Source organism: Scyliorhinus torazame, chromosome 2 (assembly GCF_047496885.1).
Source record: "Scyliorhinus torazame isolate Kashiwa2021f chromosome 2, sScyTor2.1, whole genome shotgun sequence".
Lineage (NCBI taxonomy): Eukaryota > Metazoa > Chordata > Chondrichthyes > Carcharhiniformes > Scyliorhinidae > Scyliorhinus > Scyliorhinus torazame.
In genome coordinates, this window is record NC_092708.1 from 39,821,090 (window position 1) to 39,838,832 (window position 17,743).

Consider the following 17,743-nt stretch of genomic DNA (forward strand, 5'->3'; position numbering starts at 1 on the left):
AGGAACCTCCACAATTTCCACCGTTGTTGTTTGCAATGCACTCTTGACATCTTAGAGTGCAGAAAGAGGCCATTCGGCCCATCGAGTCCACCGGCCCTTGGAAAGAGCACCCTACTCGAGCCCACACCTCCACCCTATCTTCATAACCCAGTAACCCCACTTAACCTTTGGATGGACAAAGTCTCATGTGACAGTCCTCGCCAACGCAAAGCTCCCAAGAATGTTGGCACTCATCAAACAGACAACGTTGCTGGCTTGGGTATGTTTGAAAATGGAAGACCGTTGTATAACCTAAGGAATTTCTTCATGGCATGGCAACTGAGCCAGACAACCAGTAGCTTCACTCCCAAGGATGCTTGTGAAGGTGACATGAAGGGCCTGAACATCGATGCTCACACTTGAGAGGGGACATCATCTGTGAGCTGACCTGGACCGCCATGACTATCAGTGGCTATAGTGACTTGGTAACAGGTGTCAAAACCAAAAACAAGCTGTAGTAATTTTAGACATATCTGTGTTTTGTACAACAACAACAAACTACTTCATAAGTGGTACTGGTCGTAGGCAGCTCTTCAATCATCAACAAAAGTGCAACCATCCCCATCTTATTTAATTTGCTGCATATTCTTCATTTTACGTAGATGCAACATTTATGCTCTGACAGCAATACAGTGCAACTTTGGTGCTATTCTGTCAACCCAGGGCTGCAAAGTAACCTGTCTGTAAATCCTTTATTTGGAGGGGATTTGTCATATTTGTGAGTAGATGAGAATTTGTCTGACAATGTCGAGCTGATGTAAAGAATTAGTACATTTTTGAGGAAATCTTAGGCAGGATCTTCTCAACCATATCTGAAAGATGGTTTGCACATGGAAAGATGTCCATCTCTATTTTCTTTTTTGTTTTCCAGTCCTTTCTTTATTTTTCTACTTGGACCCTTTTATTATTTGTTTCTCTTGCCTTGATATTTTTCACACATTCTACTGTCAGGACTATGCAATTCTCTATACCCCCTGAACAGACAACATTGTCAGTACTCTTATCTTCCACCTACTAGCATACATTTGCATGATGCAACGCACGATTCTTCTGTCCAGGAAGCCAAGCTTGACAAATTGCCTGCTGCAAACACCCTGAATGAAAATTGAACTGAATTGACTCTGGGTTTCCAGGAGCTACAATTACTCTGATTTACTGTGCCCTCTCAATTGAAGTTCAAAAGTTTTTTTTTAAGATCAGACCCCAGGCTAAAGATGGCAGATGTTTGAAAAGATTTATGTAAACTTTAAGATCAAATACTGTCCTTCCCACCAGTCCACTTCAAGCTGCCACACTTGTTGCTGCCTGTGTTTTCTCGCAGCTCCATGTTATAACCTTCTATTTTCTTACCAGACTGCACCTTGGATGGATCTATATTTATGGTGCTTTGGATCTTTTTGAGTAAAGCTACTTTTATATTGGGTTTATACCGTAAAAATGTCACCAGCTTCGCACAAGTCCGTCTTGGGTAATCTGTGCCAATGGCATGCTGGATTTGTATAAACTTGTGGTCTAAACTGAAGCTGTTACATTTTTGTGATGGATGGGTATTGGTCAGAGGAACTTCCCCTGCTCCTCTTTGAATGCCATAGAATCTTTCACATCCACTCAAAGCATCAAAAATGAGCACTTCACAATGTAGTACTCCGTACACGCTGAAGCTTCATCTACATTGTGTTCGAGGCCTTAAGAGTGTGGCTTGACCCCACAAGCTTCTGACTCGGAAGCAAGAGTACTACTAATGAGTCCAACTGAATTTTGTGGCACTGTTGCGCAAGTTATTCATCTTGTTAACAAATTCCAGAACCGAGCCATAAGAGCACATGTAAAATACTTGGTCTGAACATATTACCGTCTAGGCATGTGTTACATAACCAGATAATTGCATCATCATAAGAGTGTCTCCTTTTATTAAAAAGAAGCAATGTAATGAATATATTTGAGCTATAAATTTGAAGTTTTAATTACTCCGTAAACATTTTACAAACTGGGAAGATCGTGCTGTTCCATTTACTATAACTTTTGCTGTTTTAATAGCTGAAACTTCCTCCTTGGAATTGATGCGAATTAGAAATGTGTCCTTGGCATGTAGGTGAAAAATAATTGACAAACACGTTGTAACTTTGCAATAATTGTATAAACAGACATACTGTATGTGATGGTGCATGAATATAAATAGGCTTGCTTTCAGCTGGATTTGGTTATGAACAGATCCCCCTAGGGTCTGGATAATTCTCATTGCCAGACCCAAAAAGTTAGCTCCCTTCTCTCTCCACAGATGCTGTCAGACCTGCTGAGATTGTCCAGTATTTTCTGTTTTTCTTTCAGATTCTAGCAACCGCAGTAATTTGCTTTTATCTTTGCCTTTGATATTGGCAGGGATGTGTATTTGAGCTGTGTATCTTTCTCATAACTTATTTGATTTCTCCCTTTTTTAATATAAATGTAGCAGTTTTCCATAAACTCGATGAGAATCCGCTTTACAACATTGCCACATAATCATCTTCTGTTCGTGTCATGCACAGTCTTCCTATACTCTGTCCTCCTCGAGACTGCAACGTGTTTGCTGCAAGTTTGGATTATTTTTATAGTTGATAATCATGGTTTATTTTATTGAAGTTCAATTTAGTATTCATTGTTGATTTTGTTACAAGTAAATGTTTGTCAGCTGTTCTGCATTTTCTGAAAGTTTGCACACTTGGGCAAGTAAATGCTACTTATTTATGTATTTTTAATGTCACTTTAAAAATCTTGTGTGCAGTCTTTTCAGTGTTTGGAAAACTGCCCTTATGAATGACTGAACAACTTGTAATATTCTTTTGTGATTTTTCCTTCCTTCCCCCACGTCCCCAAAATATATGGGTACAAATTTGGTCAGTTGAAACTACTCTGAGCTTTTGAGCATATTACTGGGGGATATGTGCATTGCTATTCACTTTGAGCAGTTCTGGGTACTGGTGAGACTTGCTATTCTTTGACCCCATGAGCAAATTGATTTGTGTTGAGGTGCGACTCTGGTTAACGCTATCGGGGTGAGGGTCGGGGGGGGGACTAAAATATGATACTCATTGAAGGATCACCAATGTTGCAACTAATCCATTAAGAATGCAGATTTTTGTCTGTTGATGTCCATTCTGCACAGATGTTGCCTACTAAACAAGTTGCAGCTAGTGTTTACATATGAGCCACTTTTAAACACATTTTCTCAGTCTTGTAATCCTGGTGACTGGTTATGACTTGTCTGTGACTAGATTTTAGTTATTTCAAAGTGTCAGCTGCAGAAATGGAAAAGATAACTCGGGAGGTTTTGGGAACTCCCTATTTGCATTTTCTTTCTCCCCATGGTAACTATAAGGCATCCTGCCTTCCTTCCTCTCTAAATCTGGATAGTTTTACAACTCCTGAAGCTTCTGCTTTGTGCACCAAAGGCTCTTTTTCAGAAATAAATCTGCTTTAAAGCTACCAAATGTTAATCAACCGGTCTGAGTGATTAATGGCCTTCCATTATGACCGTTTCTAGCTGCCAGTATGATCTGCACAATGTAGATAATCACTTTGTTTTAAGAAAAATGAAATTGCTTAGACCCAGACTAAACTTTTAAGCTTGAAAGAACACCGTACAGTGGCTTATTGTGAAGGCAGCAGGAGTAGAGGAAGGTGCTGAATCACATCTTGAGTCAGCCTCACACTGGTCGGTAATGGAACAGTTAAGAAATGGCAGCATGATTACATTTTTTTTAATGTTTGAAAGGCAACGCTGTTAAATTGGGAAAGCTCCCTTTTTTTTTTTTATTGACTGAAACACTTCATATCCACCACCCTCCGCCGCCTGTTACTTTGAAAAACTTAGGCCTTTTGGTTTTAAATTACCCCCTGTGGAGACGGGCTTATTACATTGTATTTCCCTCTGACATTAGTTACAAGGATTGTTTGCCTATGAATTGAACAGCACTCTTTAAATAGGAGCCAACTCCTGGTGGCTGACCGAGTTCCTTGGCACTGGCAAGCCCTCTGCTGGCTAATGCACAGCAGTACGCTGTTAGTCCACCCAGTTCGAATTGTCCGTCTGTGGTGCGAGTAGTAAACCAGGCTTTCTGGCATGAGGGACATTCCCTTCTGGACACTAGCATCTCTGGAGGGAAGCTGAGTTCCATAATAGTGGCCTCAAAGTGCAAGAATAAAGAATCAAACTTCACCTTTTCACAAATCAAAAAAAGGGTGTGTAATTATAAACTGTTGGATTGCCAATCTGGTTGTAGGATGCAAGCTGTTTGAGTATATCTCTAATAGCAATGAAATTAAGGTGCTTTTATGCTTGAAATCTGACTTGCAGTTTCAACAGCTGAAGAGCTTACTCAACTATTGAAGAGCAGGTCTACCATGACAACGACAACAGATTAAGCGTGTGTTCACGTTTTCTCAAATATCCTTTCAGTTTCCACTGCTAATTTCTGCCTTTCTGTGCGCTATCCTTTTATACTGATTTTCAAAAGCAGCTTTCGTCACTTTCTGACCATTTTACTATCAGTTACTTCCAGCATGCTTGGCAACTCAAATTAGTGCATTTTAACAGTGCAGTGTAGTAACTGAGTTTTTTATGGCTGCAAACTGGAAAGAATTATTAAAAAATGAATCTAAATTGATGTGGTGCCTTGTCACCTAAAGATGCTTCACAGTGCTTTGCAACCAGTGGATTTAATTTGAAATGCAGATGCTTTTCATTACAGAGGCAAACATAGTAGATAACTTGTACAAAACCAAATCCAGTTAGTAGCAAACCAGAAGTGACCAGTTAATCTGCTTTTGGTGGTGTTGATTTGGAGAACATGGGGTGAATTCTCTGCTTCTCTTAAATTGTTGTCATGGGTTTTTGTTTTGTTTTTATCTAAACATCTTCATATTTAAATTCCTTCATGATCACTCCCTTTGCTGTCTCCTCTAATAAAAGCATGTATTTACATTGTGCCGTAATCATATAAAACATCCCAAGCTGCTTCAGAGGAGCATTATAAACCACAACATGACACCAAACCAGATATTGGGTCAGATGACCAAACACTTGGACGAAGAAAGAGCTTTTTAAGGAGTGTCTTGAGGAGGAAAGGGAGGTGGCAAGATATCAAAAAGGAGTTCCAGAGTTTAGGGTCGAGGGCACTGCCACCAATGGTGGAGTGATTAGTCAGGGATGCTCAAGAAGTCCGAAGAGTTGTGGGGCTGGACTGGATTACACACTGCAAGGGGCGAGACTTGGCGGTTTTGAAAACAGCAATGAGAATTTTATGATCTAAGATGGTGCTTGACTGGGAATCCGTATAGGCCAGCGAGCACAGGGGTGATAGGTGAACAGGACTTGGGACACAGGCAGCAGAGGTTTGGATTCAAGTTTATGGAGGATAGTACATGGAGACCAGTTAGTAGAGCATTGGAACAGTCCAGTCTAGAGATAAGAAAGGCACATTTTCCCCAGACATTTTTGTGTGTCGTTGCCCCCACCCTTCTTGGTGCCTGCATCCCATAACTGGCAGCTATGCATTTGTCCACCTCTACCCCACTGTGGAACTCCTTTCTTGACTCCTCTGCTTCATCTCCTTTCCAGCATTAAATCCCTTAACCCACATCTTTGACCAAGCTTTTAGTTAAACATTCTTTACCTTGCAAAAAAAAAAAAAAGTATGCATCTGGTAATGTGGGGAATGACTTGCTATGTTTTCACCTTGGTCGCCTGCCTCAATACCTCCTTATGTAGCTTGGAGCAAAATTTTATTTGATTAACATTCTTATGAAGCACAATTACAGATGCTACATAAATCCAAGTTAGCATGCAGATGAGCTCTTTAATATCTTCCCAAGATACTACAACATAGCTATCTATCACTAGTCAGCAATTGCAGGTGATTAATTAATTAATTAATTAAAAAAAAATCTTTATTGTCACAAGTAGGCGGCTTGCATTAACACTGCAATGAAGTTATTGTGAAGAGCCCCTAGTCACCACATTCGGCAGCTGTTTGGGTACACCGAGGGAGAATTCAGAATGTCCAATTTACCTAACAAGCGTGTCCTTCGGGAGTTGAGAGGGGAAATTGGAGGAAACCCACACAGACATGGGGAGAACGTGCAGACTCTGCACAGTCAGTGACCCAAGTCAGGAATCGAACCTGGGACCCTGGTGCTGTGAAGCCACAGTGCTAACCACTGCTACCGTGACCAATCTGGAACCTTGTGCACATGTGTGAAATTTGAATGAGACTACACTGATTTATGAAAAATCAAGTTTTTAAAACTTCACGTTGAAATAGAAGCTTCTGAGATGGGTCAGTAGTGTATGTGGAGGGTTTTTTACTGTTTGAATCCGCAATGTAAAACTTGTATCAAACCTGATCTCATGCGGTTTGAAGACAAAGTACATGTGCTTTCTCTCGGTGCTGTACTGTATCACTGCAGGAACTCCAAACATATTTTCATTTTTACTTGAAGGCTCACTTTTTGTCTTTTTTATCCAGATTTCACTTAAACTTCATTTCCTTGTTCGGAAACTATGGTCTGTCCCTGTAAAGATGTGTGACCTATGCACTTTGCAGTGCAGCATGCTGTAGTGTTTAATTGTAACCCAAGGCTCTATGATCTCTCAGAAGTCAGCAAAGTGGAAAATAAACCACACCCATGGTTATAGGATGAATTGCCAGTTGTTAGACAAGTGGTTTACCACGCTGTGAACCTCTGTTTAGTTCTTAAGCACTTAGTCTGTTGTAATGTGTATTTGTGGATTGACTCACTGTGCCACTGAACAATGGGGTGCACATCTTGCGGTAGTGTAACGAAAGCTTCAGAATGGGCTTTCTGCCTATTCCTTTGCTTGCAGATGAAACAGATCATCTTTGGGAGCCATGAAGAAAATTTGGAACTGTTTTATCTTGCATATATTTTCCATGATTCAGATTTAATATCCATTGTTGGAAAACAAACCCAGGCTCTCAAGAAATAACATAGAAATATAGATAATAGGAGCAAGAGTGGGCAATTTGGCCATTCGAGGCTGCTCTGCCATTTATTATGATCATGGATGATCACTCAACTGAGTAACCTATCCCGCTATCTCCCCATATCCTTTATCTCTTTAGCCCCAGAAGCAATATCTAACTCCTTGAAAATATACATATATTTGTCCTAAACTGTTTTCTATGGTAGTGAGTACCACAGGCTCACTACTCTCTGGGTGAAGACACTTTTCCTTATTTCCTTCCTCAATGTTTTACCCAGTGTCCTTGTACTGTGATCCCTGGTCTGAACTCCCCAGTCATCAGGAACATTCTTCCTGCTAGAATTTTATACATTTCTGTGAGATTGCCCCATTCCCCCCTTTTCTAAACTCCAGCAAATATAATCTTAACCGACTCCATCGATCCTCGAACGTCCATTCCGTCATCCCAGGAATCAGTCTGGTAAGCCTTCGCTGCACTCCCTCTATATCAAGAACATAAAACATCCTTCCTCAGATCAGGAGACTGAAACTGCACACACTATTCCAGGTGTGACCTCACCAAGGCCCTGTGTAATTGCAGCAAGACATCCCTGTTCCTGTACTCTAATCCTCTCGCTATGAAGGTCAACATACTATTTACTGTCTGCTGCACCTGCATGCTTACTTTTAGTGCCACCTGCCCAAGGATACCCAAGTCTCATTGCACATTCCCCATTCAATTTATAGCCATTAAGATAATCAGCCTTCCTGTTTTTATTACCAAAGTGGATAACCTCCCATTTATCCACATATACTGTATCTGCCATTCGTTTGCCTACAGTAAGAAGTCTTACAACACCAGGCTTAAGTCCAACAGGTTTATTTGGAATCACTAGATTTCGGAGCAAGTGATTCCAAATACACCTGTTGGATTTTAACCTGGTGTTGTAAACCTTCTTACTGTGCCCAGCCCAGTCCAATGCCGGCATCTCCATATCATGGCATTCATTTGCCTACTCACTCCAAATCACACTGAAGCATCTCTGCATCCTCCTCACAGCTTACCCTCCCACCCAACTATGTGTCAACTGCAAATTGGGAGATATTGCATTTCATTCCCTCATGTAAATCATTCATATATATTGTGAATAGCTGGAGTCTTAGCACTGATCCCTGTGGTACCCTACTAGTCACTACCTGCCATTTATAAAAAGACCCATATCTTCCTACTCTTGGTTTCCTGTCTGCCAACCAGTTTTCTATCCATCTCAATACACTACCCCCAATCCTAGGCGCTTTAATTTTACAAAAATTGAGCATTCCACACCCACCCTGCCGATTCTTGTAACTTTTACCAGTTTACTTCCCTTCTCTGATCTAAGTCTTGGGTTTTCCACTGAGATGTCACTTCTTCAGAAAAGTTAAGGACATTCATCATTCAGAGTCTGGTCCCTTCTGAACCCATCTTTATTGCTGTTTTCAAAATTATTTGTACGTATAGTTATTCTTGATCTTTCCCATTATTTGACAAGTTACCAAAGTAGATTGGGTCTGCAGTTTTCTATTTAACATCCTTTTTGGGAAAAGGGCACTTTTGTTTGTTTCTAGTTTACTGGTATCTCTCCGACCCCCTCATAACCCTGTTAATGGCGTACTGATCTCCTCCCCTGTCTGTTTTGGCACATTTGTCAACTTTCTGTCCAGATCAATCAACATATATCTTTGTATCTTTCTGTCCTGTCTATTTATACCCAACTTTCTTGCACAGGGACCTCTCACCAGAAAGCACCTCTGCTTCCAGGACAAAAACTGACAGTGCTGCAAACAGGTCAGGCAGCAGCTGTGAAGCAAACAGGAAAGATGTTGCAAGTGTGGGCCCTTTATCAGATGTCCCCATATTCAAAGGATCCACTTCTGAAATTACTTGTCTATTTGATTTCTGGCATCTGCAGTTTTTAATCATCCTAGATGCTCCCCTAAGGTGCTCATTTAAAAAATATTCTCCTATATTCATGTAACTATTATTACTTTTCTGTCATAGAATCATGCCCTTTGGTGCACAAGGAGGCCATTCGGCCCATCGAGTGCACTGACCCTCCAATGGAGCACCCCACCCAGGCCCATGCCCCCCGTCCTATCCCTGTAACCCCACCTAACTTTTCTTCTTTTGGACACGAGGGGGCAAGTGTACTTGGCCAATCCACCTAATCTGCACATCTTTGGACTGTGGGAGGAAGTCCACAGAAACACTGGGCAAACGTATGAACTACACACAGTCACCTAAGGTGGGAATTGAACCCCGGTCCCTGGCGCTGAGGCAAAAGTGCTAAATGCCACCCTTCACCATGTCCCCTTTGTTTTATTCCTCTGTGCTTCTCTCTGGTGTCTCAATTCTTATTTAGTTGATTCTCTTCGATGCATCTCAGTTGCTGCTCGATTTAAGTAACTTTCCTTTAGTGCAGATTTTTTTTTTTTAAGTTTCACTTAGCCTACCACACTCCCCATTTAATGTTTCTTCCCTTTTAAGTTAGCCATACTGTGCTGCTGTTTCACATTGCTTTAAGGGCTCTGGCAATGAAGTAGCGCATTTTACTGAAAATAAAAAGTTTGTGGTTACTGTTGCTCCTAAATATTGTAGCTCCTGATCGCACAAGGTTCTCTCCTGGGCTCTTTTGCAGGTTTATTTATTTATTCTCTGGCTTCCTGATGCGTCTATACATTTCCAGATTGCTATGTACGATTGGGAGCCCTCCTTCAGCAGTGCTTGCACTGGTTGACTGAAAGTCGAGGCTGTTGTAGTAAAGTAATTATTTCCGCACATGGGCAATAAATTCAAAATCAGGTTCAGTTAACACAGTTGCTGAGAATCATTGCTCATCACTCATAAGAGATCTGTGACTTTCCTTGTTGGCATTGCATTGTTTTCCTCCAAATTTTCAGTGGTGCTGAAATGGCCATTTTATTAAACAATGTATTTTGTTAAACTTGTTCCAGCTGTGTACTGTTGGCTAGTTAATTTCTAAAACAAAAATACAGTTTGGTAGGTAATGAATGATTCTTCATTTTTAGAGAACAAATCCTCCGAGTGAAAGCAGAAGAAGATAAAATCCCCTTGCTTCTAGTGGGTAACAAGTCTGATTTGGAAGATCGGAGGCAAGTGTCTGTTGACGAAGCAAGGAGCAAAGCAGAAGAGTGGGGGGTTCAGTATGTTGAGACTTCAGCTAAAACAAGAGCCAATGTAGATAAGGTAAGAATTCCCATTTTGTTTGTATAATTTCTCCACCAAAAAATATCAAGAATAGTGCAATAGCATCTGAAAGGGAGATGTTTTAACCTACTGTTGATGTAATATTTCCACAGGAATTCCAAATGAACCTTCATCCATTCTGCTGAATGGTTATTAAATATTGTAACCTATCTGCTTCCAACATTTTTAAAGGGCAGCACGGTAGCACAGTGGTTAGCACAGTTGCATCACAGCTCCAGGGTCCCAGGTTTCAATTCCTGGCTTGGGTCACTGTCTGTGCGGAGTCTGCACGTTCTTCCCCTGTATGCGTGGGTGCTCCGGTTTCCTCCCACAAGTCCAAAGATGTGCAGGTTAGGTGGATTGGCCATGCTAAATTGCTGTTGGTGTCCAAAAAGGTACTGGGTTACAGCGATTAAGTTGGAAGTCTGGTCTTATTTGGGGTGCTCTTTCCAAGGGCCGGTGCAGACTCGATGGACCAAATGGCTCCCTTCTGCACTGTAAATTCTATGATATAACTTTTTTAGGGCCAACCATGCAGACTATTTGGGTCCAGTGAAGATTTTGTCAAAGTTCAATGATATTAAAGTTCATTGGACATTTGGGATAGAATTCAACTGTAAGCAACAATTTGTATATTTTTAAATTGCTGTTGGCTTTGTATAAAATGATATTTCTAATTTCCTTAGGTATTTTTTGACCTGATGAGAGAGGTTCGAGCAAAGAAGATGTCAGAAAATAAGGACAAAAATGGGAAGAAAAGCACCCGGAACAAAAAGAGCTTCCGAGAACGATGTTGCATACTGTGATTAATTTTTTGGTGGGGGGGATCAATTGGCAGCAATTTGAACTTGGGCACTTAATATTCATTTAGCCACTCAATTTGTTTATAATCAATCACTGTTTATTTTATAGTAAAATGGTGTTTATTCAAAGCATTGAGTAATGTTAGGTTCATTACCAATACAGTGCTCTTTGAACTATAAAGTGAGTTGTATCCTTTGGATCTACTTGTAGGATGTGCATTTCTTTGCCTTTTATTGCAAACACAATTAGTTTTGCGCAACTGTTCTTATCAAGCAGTAACATGCTTCCAACTTCCATGTAGATCCCTGGATTCCCTTGTCCAGTGAACAGCTAATTATCATAACCTCTCCTTTCAAAATCAATTTGGGAAGTAATTAAAGGGCAGATTTCTAATGCATCAAAAGCAAACTGCAGATTTCTAAAAAGCAGCAAGTTGAAGCTGTTCTATAAAAAAAAAAAGCGTGTTCAAAGTTTAATTTTCTTTTAATGTGAAGACCTTGTGTTTAAAATGACATTTGATAAAGTAGTTTGAACACTCTGATCCTCTTTTATATCGCACCACATGTGGTCTTGCAGAGAAGCTAAACTCAAACTTGTGCCATTCATTGGAGGGAGAGGCAAATTATTAAAAACCTAGCCTTCTGACTGCTGCAGGCCAACTGTAATAAGTCAGATTTATTAGGACAACTTCCTGGCATTAAAAAAAGTCCAAAGAAATAATTTCCCATGTACAGTATGATCATTTTCTGCTATTCTTGCTCATTAAGTTGTAATAGATTGGAGGTACATTCTCCACAAAATTGAGCGTTAGTGTAATTACTGGACTTAAAGAAACATTACTCTTTGGTTATTTTGGACCAAATTCGTGCGCAACAACCTCCTCCTCTCCTAACCCAGCCACCCATTCACGGTTTTGATATTCTGCACCCAATATTGTAAGTAGCTCTGTCAATGAATTGCATTCTCTACCTCCTCGTGTGATGTATCAAGAGTGCTGGAGTTCCAAGATCTGATACACAAACACATCACTGGCACTGAAGAGTATTCTATGTCTACTCAGCAGACCAGCACCTGTGTTAGCAAGGAGTTGGATTGTGTGCTTGTCTGTCTTTTTGGTAAAGCATTGGCATGGAGAAAATACGTTTGAATATTTGTGGGAGCAAATACTGCAAATGACTGAGCACATATGAAACACAAGTAGCAATCATAGGTTTAGAGTTCATAGTTTTTTTTTAAAGTACATAGTCTTTTTTTTGGTCTTGTGGTAAAAGAAAATAATGAAAAATAATCCAATTCTTCAGATGTTTTTAAGAACACAAAAATTGACTCGTGTGCAATGGACCAATATCTCGCACTGATTTTTAGACATTTGTAAAGAAATGAGATTTGGATGGTGTTAGTTTTTATGTAGTATCATGTGAATGATTTGTACAAACCTTGGGCTATACTGACTTGTGTTTTTAAAGAATGATTTCTGAATGGAGGTAGATTGTTAGTGTAGTTAATCCATTAAAACACTAGGTTATTGGGACAGTACAGCAATTAATTTTTCTACATTTGCCTTAACATAAATTGCATGTAATATGAACTTCACCTTTTTTTTTTGATTGTAGATATAACTAACTGAACCTTTGTGATTTAATACAACGTTTCTGTTGAGCTGAAGAGGGTTAGGGTTCTATGCCAGTAATGAACTGTGGTATTGTATTTGCCAAAAACTAATAGTTACCCAGATTGTTTACATTGCTTAACAAAACTAATAATTTCAAGATGGAAGTTTCCTGATTGAGACAAAACTAATGTCATTATGAAAATGTGAATTATTTTGACATGAATTATGAATAAAACCGATAGCATAACCTGACTAATATCTTGTCTCCAGCATTCCTTGAAACCAATTTTAGGAATAAAAAAAAAGAAGATATCATAGTGTTCTAAAATACTGTTTTCACATCCTGGGATCTGTTAAAATCTGATGCAGTCTTTTCCTTCTCCCTCTCCCCCCCCCCCCCCCCCCCCCCCCCCACACTCCCCGATAGATGGAAAGATGCTAAGAAAAGGGAGTTTAGCCAATCCTGTAAATTCTCAGTAAGTACAAGTGCACGGTGTACAATTCAGTCCTCCTTTAACATTGCTGGTCAGAAGGATGGCTGGAGTGTGAAAGAGAAATGTTGCTATGGTGTGATGCTGGTCTGACTGGGTATGCTCCATGCACATTGCAGGATTGAGGAGCTGCAGGATTGAGGAGCTGCAAACTATCGTATGTTTTATGTGAACTAGAAGTATTTAACTGTTTGATTCTGGAACATTTAAATCTTACTGATTAATGCTGCTTCTTCTTCCCATGCATCCTCCCTTTTTATTTCTTGCATTTTTCTTTCTGCTGCACCTTTTGATCCTGATGAGGAGAGGAAGGCTGCTGATGAAGCCAGCCTGATGACTTCTCTTTTGGCTCACTCAATCAGTACTGTTTGACTTTCCCTTGCTGTCTCAGTAAACTTCTTGCATCTCGAGGCAACCAGTTGTGTTTTGGCAATTCTCTGTGGGTGATCATGCAGCATTGTATCAGCACTTCCAACCTAGGTCTTAACTATATTTCCAGCAGATGAAGTAAGGCCATTAGTGGTTTTAATGCTATTGATATGACTTGTAATAAAAGCAAAACCACGTTGACCTGTGTGGTCATGAGAATAATCTTCTGAAGTCTCTTATTTTGGTAAAAGACAACTGTTAAATAAAAGTTAATCTTGCACTTTTCCCGCTAGATTTAGGGTAATCCTACTTTCGCCAGACACCTTTCACTGAGTGTACTGTTTCTTTAAATACTGCCATCTTGCTTTCATCTGTTGCTTTTCGACCTTATCCAGTTTTAATCAGTTGCCTAACTCTAGGCTGGTGCTCGAATAAAAGGGCATTTTGCTCGGTGCAATAGCCATCAAAACCGTTCCTCTTTATTGGGTACCTTGGCCTAAATTTTTGCCTAATGAACAGGAATGAGAATTCCTTCTCGAGGGGAGTGTCTTAATGAACATGCACAAAATGAATTTTGGTGATTTCATAGTGTTTGGTGTTTATCTAGAAGGCATTCTGTGTCCATGCAATGGAAGAATTAGAATATTGACAACTTTATTTATACCTGAAGTCCAACAGATGCTGCTTTCTGAATAGCCTGTGTTGGTCAAAAATCTAGTCTGGACATGCTTGTTGGGCCCACGTAAAAGTAATTCTTTGCTTGGAGCACATTCCAGAAACACTTGGCTATTATTGTACATCTTACAAGATTCAGTAGAATAATTTCCAATTTTCTTTTTATATTCAAGAACAGTGCACATGGCAAAATGATGTTGAATTGTTAAGTCAGAGAAATAACAAAAGATAAAAGGCAACTGATATGATATTTTAAGGGAAAGTTGCCTCGAGCAGGTTTATTGTATCCTAGCTTTGACGACCAAACGTTTAGCAGTGTTCTGATCAGTATTTTAGTTGGTACTCCTTTTAAGCGGGTAACTGGACCATTCTTTTCTATTAAAATATCCCTGATTTGAAATTGAATGCCCGCAGCTCAAAATACATTGAATTAATATTTCAATTCGAGGGACCAACTACAAAGCGCTGTTTGAAGCTTGAGTGAGATGAAACCAGCATTTTGTTTAATAGGAAATTTTACTCACTATCTGTAACTTTGCCCCATTGTAATGTGAAACTTTACTCTTTAAAACTGTAAAGTGCTGCCATGTATAAACTATTACATTAATTGCCCCTTTTACAAATTACATCCTGATTTTTCCAACCTTCATACTCTTGAAGGAATATTTGCACATTTATACTCTGGTAGTATGTTGATTGAGATTTTTGTTTCAACACTATGCGTGTTTTTCAAATCCTTTGATTCATCCAATTATATAATTAACCATGATCTCAGCATAGGTTACTTGCCAAACCTATTCTTGTTTTGAGTTATTAAATGTATATATTAAAATGTTAACTACCCTTGTAATTCAGCCAATTTTCAGTGGGTCCTGATGTGTTATGTTAAAACTATATCTCATAACTTCATTGCACGAGTTGGAATATTTGCTCACCTGTATCTCAATGCTCTTTTTTTATTAAGGCATGTTTTGGTTCGTTTTAGTTAATTTTCTAATGTTATAACTTGACATGTACACATGTACAATAAACTATAAATAGCAAATGCAATAAATTGAATTCTTTTGACTTTGAATGTAATGGAAATTCTCATTTATCATGAGTAGTGGAATGCTATTAGATTCTGGCTTGCAAGCTTCATTTCAGTTTGAAAACCTGTTCACTAATCCCAAGATGCCAGTTATATTTTACGAGTCATGTGCTTTCTGAAATGGTAAAGTATGTTACTAAATATCCATTTTTAAAAAAAAAAAATGGTTTGAACCATTATATTGGGCTGTGCCTATTCTTTATGCCCCTTCCATTCTTCCCCAAATATCTTTCATCCATTCCCATCATTATGCATGTTTAGGTCCAGCTAATGCTCTAAAAGGCTGGCAAGCCCCAAGTCTACATGGTGAGTGACAAGGTAATTAAATGACCTAGTCTTTGCTTTCCAGTTAGTGGTATCAGATAATTCAAGCTGATCATATGAGTAATAGAATTCCTACAATGCAAAAGGAGGCCATTCAGCCCATAGAGTCTGCACCAACCTTCTGAAAGAACACCCTACAGGCCCACTCCCCCCCACTCTATCCCTGTAACCTAACCCTGCCTAATCTACACATTCTTGGACATGGGCAATTTGGTATGGCCAATCCACCTAAACGGCACATCTTTGTACTGTGCGAGGAAACGCACGCAGATGGGGAGAAAGTGCAAAACCCACAGCCACAAGGCTGGAATTGAACCTGGGTCCCTGGACCACACTGCCACCGTGCTGCACAGAAAATGATCATTCAGCCCATCGAGTCGGGAGCCTTGATTGAAGAGCAGCCTAGTTGGAACCCCACTCGTGCTCTTTCTCTGCAACCCTGCAGGGATTTTCTTCTCCTTTATTTATTAATTTCCTTTTGAAGATTCCGGAATCTGTATCGACCAACCAATCTCGGGCAGTGCCTTTCAAATCCTTGCCAGTCTCCAAAAGAGGCTGGTAAAATCAAGCCCATGCTCTCTACCAATCCTGCTGAGGAAATGGATTCCCTGGATGAGTTATAGGAATTTATAGAAACACGTTAAATCATATAAAGTAGTTTGACAGCTCGGGAGAGAAGAGTTGGGATATAGACACAAGTTTTATTTGATACTGATCTGATGCACAAAGGGATTGATTTATTTTTAATCCCGGAAGGCAATGCAGCCGAATAAGGGATTGCAGTGAGGCTTGACCAGTGTTAAAAGGCCTAGCCTTATTTGGATGCTACTTGTTTACATCTCAACAAAAGGGTCAGTACGAGTAGGCTGCTCAACCATTCAAACTGGAAGGGGAATTGTCCATGTCTCGAGGCAAGTCCATCAGAGTTCAAGAAGGGGAATTGTTATTTGGGGGATGGCTGGTGGATGCCTGCTTCTGAAGAGGTCCAAACCTTGTGGTGCCTGGAGGAAGAACGTCTGCTTCTCCTGGCCCAGAAAGGAACCTGTAACAAGTTTTATATTTGCACTCACTTAGAATAATCAAATGTACAGTACAGAAGGAGGCCATTCAGCCCATCAAATCCACACCAGCCTCCGGAAAGAGGCACCCCACTCAAGCCCACACCTCCACCCCATCCCCATAACCCAGTAACCCCACCTAACCACTTTTGTTTGGGGGATGCCAAGCACAATTTAGTATATAGCCAATCCACCTAACCTGCATATCTTTGGACTGTGGAAGGAAACCGGAGCACCTGGAGGAAACCCATGCAGACACTGGGAGAACGTGCAGACTCTGCACAGACAGTGACCCAAGCCGGGAGTTGGAACCTGGCATCCTGGAGCTGTGGATCAACTTGTGCTACCGCTCCACCCACTTTAAGGATTCAATTTTTCTCTTTCGATAATGCTCAGTAACAAAAGAATTGATGTGCAGATATATTTTTCAAAAATTAGACCCCTTTTATAGCACCAATGCTTTTATACTCTTGGTATTTTATTCTGCGTCCATCACAATCTCTTGCGTTTTTAAAAAAAACTTCCATATGCCAGCACTCCTTTGAAGAATGCTTTTTCCTGGTGCCCTGTACCCTCACTGCGTTAGTCAATTTTTGCTGTTCTAATTTCCCCTTTCCCAAGGGAAATCTCTGAAATTCTCACTTGCTGGAGTCTTCCTCCAATCTTCAGGCTTTTAAAAATCCAGAAAAATCTCCCCTTTTTAATGTTTTGTAAGAAAGATAACCATTGCTGTTACTCTGGCGATCCACACCTGTTGTATAGCGATGGCTGATTGCCAGTGAGCTGAAACTAAATCTTCTAATGGGTTTAAGTACCTGTCAAGCCGTATACTTTAATTTCAGTAATGAATTTTGTACTCATTGAACAGATGGAGAATCTCTGCTCAGCCAGTGTCACCAAGAGTATAATATGTGACTGGAAGTGAAAACGACTACTTTGAATAAATTGTACCCATGTGGGAAGAAGCAAATTGTTACAAATTGTCTTTGTCATCTTGATAATGTAGGTTTCATGTGACAGTTGTCCTAAGGCTTTTCACTTTGTACTTCTACATAAAAGTGATTCACACAGCT

The 17,743-nt window shown here is 40.0% G+C and overlaps 1 protein-coding gene across 1 annotated transcript in view; it reads left to right on the forward strand.

Moving 5' to 3' along the window:
• Positions 1 to 15,273, forward strand: part of ralba (v-ral simian leukemia viral oncogene homolog Ba (ras related)) — a 73,537-nt gene extending 58,264 nt beyond the window's left edge. Inside the window, exons 4-5 of the mRNA XM_072470198.1 lie at positions 10,070 to 10,247; positions 10,934 to 15,273. Coding sequence (XP_072326299.1) covers positions 10,070 to 10,247; positions 10,934 to 11,053 — 298 coding nt within the window. The 3' untranslated portion in view covers positions 11,054 to 15,273. The remainder of the gene's footprint in view (positions 1 to 10,069; positions 10,248 to 10,933) is intronic.
• Positions 15,274 to 17,743: the final 2,470 nt, after the last annotated feature.